Source organism: Vigna umbellata, chromosome 4, assembly GCF_029865625.1.
Source record: "Vigna umbellata cultivar VRB3 chromosome 4, Vumbellata_1.0, whole genome shotgun sequence".
In the NCBI taxonomy this organism is placed as follows: Eukaryota; Viridiplantae; Streptophyta; class Magnoliopsida; order Fabales; family Fabaceae; genus Vigna; species Vigna umbellata.
In genome coordinates this window covers 58350063-58358185 of record NC_142168.1, presented here as the reverse complement: position 1 = coordinate 58358185, position 8123 = coordinate 58350063, and the positions used below count along the sequence as shown (strand labels likewise).

At 33.6% G+C, this 8123-nt stretch overlaps 2 protein-coding genes across 2 annotated transcripts; one reads left to right on the top strand and one right to left on the bottom strand.

Annotated features, from left to right (window-relative positions):
* Nucleotides 1-549: 549 nt before the first annotated feature.
* Nucleotides 550-4048, top strand: LOC148200681 (nuclear pore complex protein NUP54-like). Its single transcript, XM_088111624.1, has 9 exons — nt 550-1173; nt 1271-1324; nt 1611-1670; nt 1778-1888; nt 2724-2789; nt 2895-2981; nt 3240-3341; nt 3422-3571; nt 3724-4048. The coding sequence occupies exons 1-9, from the start codon at nt 745-747 to the stop codon at nt 3844-3846; spliced, it is 1182 nt and encodes a 393-aa protein (XP_087967750.1). The 5' UTR covers nt 550-744; the 3' UTR covers nt 3847-4048.
* A 504-nt stretch (nt 4049-4552) lies between these two features.
* Nucleotides 4553-7346, bottom strand: LOC124841088 (uncharacterized). The gene is made up of 6 exons (XM_047317273.2): nt 7187-7346; nt 6802-6848; nt 6608-6714; nt 6011-6045; nt 5014-5098; nt 4553-4825 (listed from the first exon to the last, which is right to left on the bottom strand). Exons 2-5 carry the CDS (start codon nt 6802-6804, stop codon nt 5031-5033), a joined length of 213 nt encoding a protein of 70 aa, XP_047173229.1. The 5' UTR covers nt 6805-6848; nt 7187-7346; the 3' UTR covers nt 4553-4825; nt 5014-5030.
* Between the last annotated feature and the right edge of the window lie 777 nt (nt 7347-8123).

The following is an 8123-nucleotide window of genomic DNA, read 5'->3' as shown; positions in this document are numbered from 1 at the left end:
TAATTAGATAATTTATAAATTTTTTTTCAGAATTATATTTTAGATGAGACAATTTAAAATATTTTCGAATTATTTCTTGAAAGTATATTCCGTATTTGAAATTATGTAATTTGAAGTAGTTTTAGATTACTTTGAAACGTTGGTTGTGATGTCTAAAATATAGTTTTTAATTGGTTTTCTAGATGTTATTTTGACAAATACTTTGATATTTTTTATATTACAGAGGATGGTAGAAAAAAGTACGAGATATAGAAGGAAGACAATATCATTAATCAAGTTGAAATCAAACTCAAATTGTCTGGACTAACCTAATTTGGCCCAAACATGATTGCTCTAGTCTGATGTGATGTTGGGCCAACTTTTTCTTTAACCTAGTAATGCATACATACTCTTACTATTTTTTATTTTTTTTTACAGATTGCATTGTTCCGTATTTTTAATTTAATTTAAAATGCATGTGAATTGAAAGCATCAATCCTACTTAGATTTTTTTTATTACATATTACATATTGATAAATATTATTTTATATGTCATCATACACTATCAGTACGAGCCTCTCTTTAAAAAATATGTAAAGAAGAAAATTAAATAAATAAATAAAACCTTTCGTCGAACACCTTGTCTGCACTGCATCACGCACTCGACCGCGCTTTTTTCTTTGAACTTGGGAGGGACAAATCAACACCAATCTCATTTTCCATTTCGCTCTTTCCACAAGCTATCGTCGCTTTGACAACATCACCATGTTTGGCTCCGCTCAACCTTCTTCATCTCCCTTTGGCACCCCTTCTTCAACCCCTGCATTCGGAACCCCTTCTTCTACCCCCGCCTTCGGAACCCCTTCTTCTACCCCTGCCTTCGGCACCCCTTCTTTTGCTACCCCATCTTCTACTCCGGCATTCGGAACCCCATCTTCCACACCGGCGTTTGGCGCTTCTTCTACCCCTGCCTTCGGTTCGTCCCTTTTGTCAACGCCTTTTTCTTCTCAACCACAACAGCAGCAGCAGCAACAACTAACTCCACTGTTTCAACAACAACCAACTTCTTCTCCTTTCGGCTTTCAAAGTTCCCTCGCAGCGCCGCAACCCTCGCCTTTCTCAAATGCGCAATTAACCACTCAGATGGCTAACGTGGCACCTGTTCCTTTCTCTCTCGCCGATCGCGATGTTCAAGTATCTTTTTTCTTTTTTCTTCCACAATCCAGTTTTCGAATTCTCGCTATTGCATTGTTTCGTTGATTAATTTTGTGTTCGCATGTTGTGCCACCAGACAATCGTTGATGCTTACAAGGAAGATCCTGGAAACCCCAAGTACGCTTTCAAGGTATCCTCCTCACTGTCTAATTAAAATAAATAAATACAAAAATGTCTCCTTTGTCAAGTTATTGTGTTTAGTGTTTGCCTCGTTTGTGCAATGAGCATAGTTAAGGTATACTTGGGTTTGTATTTCATGCTATGCGCCTTTTTTTTTTCTTCTTAATTTTGAAATTAGGGTTCAAATCCAAGTCTACATTATCAGTGATATTTTCTGATTCCTTGTGGTGAATGTTAGAATTGCACTTGTGGGTCTTCATTTTTTTTTCTCACATTTGTGTTTTTGTGTTGTTCAGCATTTGTTGTTCAGTGTAACAGAACCACAGTTTAGAGTGAAGCCTGCTGGTGTATCAGACGTAAGTTTTTTTTGTTTTTTCTTTTTCTAGTAAACTATTTATAGTTGGGAGATTCTTTTACCATTTTCCAGAACTGGCTAATTATGGGAATAGTTTATGGTTGCTAGATCATGTGGGCGGAGGCAATGGGGAAGCTTGAAGGTATGGACAGTGCAGATAGAGAACGTCTGTGGCCACAGCTTGTCCAGGGTTTTAAGGATCTTTCGCAACGCCTTAAGGTAAGCTTTATTAAGCTGTGTTTGAATTGAATTGATAGAAAGGAATATAATGGAAAGTGGAATGACACGACATTAATTGCAGTTGTTTGAATTGTTTAAACTTCGAAGCTATACCAAGTTCCTATTCATTCCATCCAATGCCTGGTTTTAATCCTTCCAATTTTGGGGTGTGGGATTAAACTTGTTTCCTGATCTCCTTACACAATTTTCACACTTCCCAAACAATTAAATGATAACTTTCTTCCATCCCACTGTATAATATCGAAACACTAATGACAAATTTATTTCATTTTATTTATTTAGTTCCACTTCGGTTGCCATTCGGTATCCAAACAAAACATAAACTTCTAGCGATTGTATACTCTAGAAATGTGTAGATTTTGATAGGTTAACCTCTAGAATTGTACCAGTAACTTAAATATATGATCTTTTGAGAAAATCAAGGTTTATCTTGGACTTTTTGGCCAGTTTCTGTTATTCAGTGTTTAGATATCCCGTGTAAATGATTATCAATTTTAAAGTTTAGTCCACATCATTAGCATTGATGATACCTGGCAAGTGAATATCGTTATATATGCAAAAGTTGTTTATAAGATTAGCTGAGGACCAAGATCTTGAGAAAGAAAACAGTGTTTCTTAATCAAATGTGTCAAACATTTTTTGTAGACATTATTAAGTGATGCTTTGAGTATTGAATTTTTAGATGTATCCACCAGTCAGTATTTGATGTGAAAAAGGGAGAATAGTTCAATATTTGATATAAAAGTTGTTGAATTACCTGGATTGGATATAATCTAAGCCTTGAGGATACATTTTTGCTGACATTGTCATGTAGATACAAGATGAAGTCATTGTTTCTGATGCAGAGAGATTGCGTATAACCCAAAGCAATGTTAAAATGGTACTGCTCTCCCCTTTGCTTGAACTCGGAGCAGTGGTAATGTGATTCTGGTTTTTCTACCATGCATTGTTGATTTTTCTTTCCATTTGTTTGATGCTGTTGCAGCTCCAAAGACATTTTCAGGCTGATACTCTTCCATGGATTCAAAGACTAAAACAAAAGGAACAAATTCTCCAGCAACGTCTTTTAAGAGTAGGGACAACTCCTATGTGTTTGTGAATGAAACTGTTTTCCCGATTGTAGAATGAATTGATTCTCCCTGCACAGAATTAGCTACTTTAATAAGCAGTTATATAAAGTTTTTACATTTCTTAATTTGTCTTAGTGTTCCCCTCCAATCATAAGCCCCGACAGTAGGATCTATATTCTGAAAGTAAATTGATGAATTAGCTTATCTCGAGCTTTGGATTTTTATTTGTTGCTTAAGTATATCTTATCTTGTGTTTCAAGGTAATGAGAGTAGTGGAGGCATTGGAGGGAAAAGGCTGCCGCATACCCTTAACGAAAGGGGAAGCTGAACTTGCTGAGAAATTAGCCACAATAACTAGACAGGTAAAACTTCTATCCAAGACCATTTTCTGCCCTTTTGCTCTGTTGCTGGAGATGGAACTTATAGGGAAATATGTTCTCAGCTTAAAGGATCTGGAGCGGAACTGTCTAGAAGGGTACAAAATCTACTGACTGTATCTCGTGTTAAAGCTAATAGCAATGGATTTGGTGGCTCCGTTTACCTTCCAGGTTCAACCAAAATTCATGATCAAAGTCTTGCTGACCTACACGAGGTGAGATGGAACCAATTTGAGATAGATTATTATTTAACATCTTGATTGTTGATTTTCCTTTTTTATTTTTTTTAAAAGGTATTATTTGTATGAGATAATGCGCATGATACATTCAAAGAATAATATAATAATGCCCTATTTTGTGCGAACAGGTTTTACAACAGCAAATGGAGGCCATTGCAAGACTTGGCGGTGTTCTGAAACGAGATATACGGAATATGGAGATTATGATCACTGATGACACAGGAAGAATTGAAAATGAGAATTTAATTTGAATTTTGTCTAGAAAACCTAGAACATTCTTGCGCTGTATTCACATTTTATTATATATTTTTTCTAGTGTATCATGATTTGGTAGCTAGTGGGAACTAATGTAATGAGAGCTCATTAAAATATAATGTACTCCTTCCGCTGCTGATGGAACTTCCCATTGGCAGAGAAAACGTTATCCAAATTGATTGGGCTTTCCTTCCTGCACTCCCATAATTTTTTTCAAGACTATTTTATTTTTCATGAAAGTGATTTTCAGATTACTTGTTTTGGAAATTTTCTAGAATAAACTTTCTGAAATTAATAAAACATGATTTTCGAAATGACATTTCTGAAAATATATTTTTCTAAAAAAGTACAGTTAGTAATGATTTACAGTGAAACTTTTACCTGTCGTTATAACAATAAAGTTACATTTGAGTTGATCCAGATTATGAAACATTCTTTGATTATAATATTTATCAAGCCTAATCAAACTATATTCTTAAAACCTTCTAAATTTTTAGTTAAAATGTAAGTTCCGACACTAATCATTCTTAATTTAGAATCTTCGAAACGACTACAATTTTTTTCTAATTTCTAGAATTTCCGAAAGAAGATAATGCACCATCATTTCAAGTTCTGTTGGAAATATTCAACTATTCATCATTAAAAGTATTCACGCCAGCTGCTATATGATTAATCTATATAGTTAGTATATTAGCAGCTTAGTTCAGATTCGAAGGCATCATGCTCATAAAATTTGGACAAAGCTATGGACATTAGCACGATCCCCCATCATAAGTAGCAATTTGAATTTCATGTAATGACGTTACCCTGGGGATTAATGGCAAAAACTCCACTTAATTTCAACAACAAAGAAAAAATAATTAACAATATGGTGGAACAAATTTGTGTCAAGGGCTCCGATGAAATCGTAAGTACAAACTCTCATTTCGTAGATCTGCAATTTGCGCATAAAACTGCGGTATAGAATGGACGCCCCTGCAATGCATCAAATTTCAAAATTATTGTTGACATATATGAAAGGAGGTGCATTCCTATAGACGGCTTAGAAACTGTTCTTAATATTTTATGTACGCCAGAAAATTAGTCATTACGCATATTTATTCCTTATCATTAGCTTCTGACAGCTATCATATTTGGGCACATGAAAAAGAATAATAACTTACTATTGAGTAACCAAAGCTTAGAAGAAGATTATTGAAACACCCATCATAAAGCAACCCGCAGCTACCCACGGGCTTAACCGTTCACCTGTATTAGCAACCACGTGTACGATCAAGATAATATCAGTGATTAAATTCCACATCTCATGAAATATATAATTCTAAATGAGACATACACCTAGACAGAAAGTGTTACATGTAGACAACACAAGGAATAAAAATTCCCCAGTAGGTCATAATGAGAAACTGATTTGAATATATTTTTGTTCTCACTTGCTTTGTATTTATTCCACAACGTACCAAACATGCTGGTACAGGATTAGATGTGAAGCAACAAATTCAAGAACTACATGGCCAAGCTAGAAATCTAGTAGCCCATGTCACAAACAGCTTTGGTATGACACTGTAATATAGCATCTTAAAGCTCACAAGGAATCGAGGATCTAGAACTATTGAGAATGAGTTTTCAATAACAACCAAAAGAAGATTTATGAAAATTACAAGTACCATCAATCAAAATGATGAATTTTGAAATAAGAATTGAGAAAGTAGTTTCATTATAACTAAAGGATTGATAAAAAAAATGAAATACAATGAAGCATACTTACAAAAAAGGTTGAGAATGTAAAAGGCATAATCACGATGTAGTATACACGTAAAGTGAGGATAGAACCGTAACCCAAATTTTCTATATTTGCATCACTCATCCTTTACCCCAAGTTTTCCGCTGCCAGTGGGCAAGTCATCAATCAACACACGTGTGTTCTTTGGTTCAAGATAATTAATTCAATATTTTAACTTGAAAAATCTGATGCCGTTAAGGTATTATATGGGGGAAAAGCAAAAAATCATCATAGAAGATATCAAACCAAAATTTCTAGGGTTCTATTCTTACTTTTCCAAAGCTTAAATAAAAAAAAAAAAAAGAGATTTAAAAGTGCATTCAAAAGCATATGTAAACAATAACAATGTAGAAGCATATCAAACAAGGGATATCTACCTATTCTCGCCGCCTTCCAGAAGAAACCACGAAATCTGTCAGGAAGAGCATGTATGTCTTGTCAGCAAGTTCTAAAAATCTGATATGAAGAATGAAAAAAACTATTGCAAGCTGCACGTCTAATGGAACAAAAACCTTATGATACATTGAATTTTGAACATGTAAAATTCAGATGTACAAATTACCAGAACACTTGATAATAAAAAGGAACGGAGAGGTTAACAAGAAATTTTCCATCCCTTTGTTTGGATGTTCAAAATTACTTATGGAGGAACATTAAAAGGTTCATAAAAATTAGCAATGACAAGGATTTTCATTTCCCAAACAAGAGGAAGTTTCGAGGTAAACTTTTATTTCGTTTCCCTTCCCTTCATCTCCCTTTATTGTCTTCAATCCAAACATGCACAACAACATGGCAAATGATGGTATTGCTCACCAGAAACAACAGTGCACCAAAACCAATATTGAAAATAAGACCTACTCTGTTACACAGCTATGCTACTCGAATGAAGCATTGTCAACATACGCATAAATTGTATATGCATGACCTAGGATTGTCAACTTTACTCATGGCAAGAGATGAAGAGATATATATACCCAGTTTTCTGATCTAGGATTGCCGGAAACTGCATCTTGAAATAAGTGCAGGCACATATCCCCAGAAGTATCACAGTTAGAAATGAGTGGAAATTGAAAAGTGCTGACTGAAACACAACACAACGGATGTCAAACGCAATGAGCAAACATCAACGGATTAAATCACAACGATTCAAAACTTTCAGTTTCCTCACCATCTCAACGATTCTTAGAATTTACCAATCTTCACCGTCTTCCCTCCCTGCAAAAGATTCCATCAACAATCACTTTAGGCCTCTCATCCAAAACAATATGCAATAGTGCAAGTAACTGAACAGTGTCTAAATCAAGTTCAATCACGAAACACGATTAAAAAGCCAACCCTAAAAATAAGAACAACAATGACGAAACGAGTAGATCCTTAATAGCTAAAGGATTGTGAGATTGCGAATTTAGGATACAATAGGCCAAAGCTGAATCGAACATGGATCTACGTAAGATGAGTTTATAGATGGAAAAAACGGTGAAGCAGCGTAAATAGCGAAAAACCAGTTATTTGAATTAAAAGCAGAGAAAGAACAAAACGAATCAATCAATTACCCGAATCGAAGTTGCGAGTTCCGGTGGAAGAAGAGATGTGAGCGTTAGAGTTTCCGGTGACAAAGTCGTGATTCTTCGCCGGAAGAGTACCCTTTTGGTTCTGTTAGTCTTTAGTTCTTTTCTTTACTTCACGGCTTCCCTTATTTTTTCTTAGAGGTTATTTTCATTTTGTGAAAGAATAAACTTTTATAAAAAATTTAAAATAAATAAAATTATCTTGGTGATAATCTTTCTGTCTTTTAATTATTTTTTTAATAACTTGTTTTTTAAGGACATGTGTTGTTTGAAGTTCTGTTATTTAGAATTTGAGGAAATACGATAAAAACCACAAAATCGTAATGTATGTTTATTCATCTTATTATCATTTTATATTAAGTATATATCAAATGAATATTACATTTATAAAATTTATATCATTATGACTCTTTCAAACATATTTGCTCATTATATTTTAATCTTGTAAAGTTAAATGTTAGTAAATATGTGTTTTAAATGCATAAACAAGGTTAAAATAAAATATTAATTCCTCGTTTATTTATGTTTTTTTAAAACTTGGTCTCTGTATTTAAAAAACTTCATTTAAGTGCCTCATTCGTTATCTCTTTTTTTTTTTTTGCTTTATATAAATACTAATTCGATCTATCAAAACAATTTTAATGAAATAAAGAAAAATAAATAAAACACAAATAATGAACAAAAAATTCATTCCATTCTTCACTTTATCTTATGGCTTACTCTTTCTTTTATTTTCTTAAAAAAGTGTCCTATTGCAATACAATCATTTTAAAACAGTAAAGTGGAATTGAAACTAAATTTAATTTTAGTTACTTTCTGTATTTCGCACTTCATTTCTTTTATATTTTTTTTTCAGGGGTTTATTTTCACTTCGTAAAGGTAAAAGCATGTTGACTAAATTTTATAAAACATAATTAAATAG

Coding starts and splice junctions, on each gene's coding strand:
- LOC148200681 (XM_088111624.1), top strand. CDS start 745: ATGTTTGGCTCCGCTCAACCTTCTTCATCTCCCTTTGGCACCCCTTCT. Junction 1,174..1,270: donor TCGCCGATCGCGATGTTCAA/GTATCTTTTTTC, acceptor TTGTGCCACCAG/ACAATCGTTGATGCTTACAA. Junction 2,790..2,894: donor CCCAAAGCAATGTTAAAATG/GTACTGCTCTCC, acceptor ATGCTGTTGCAG/CTCCAAAGACATTTTCAGGC.
- LOC124841088 (XM_047317273.2), bottom strand. Junction 6,046..6,607: donor ATCCTAGATCAGAAAACTGG/GTATATATATCT, acceptor TCTTCCTGACAG/ATTTCGTGGTTTCTTCTGGA. Junction 5,099..6,010: donor CTGGAAGGCGGCGAGAATAG/GTAGATATCCCT, acceptor TTGCTAATACAG/GTGAACGGTTAAGCCCGTGG.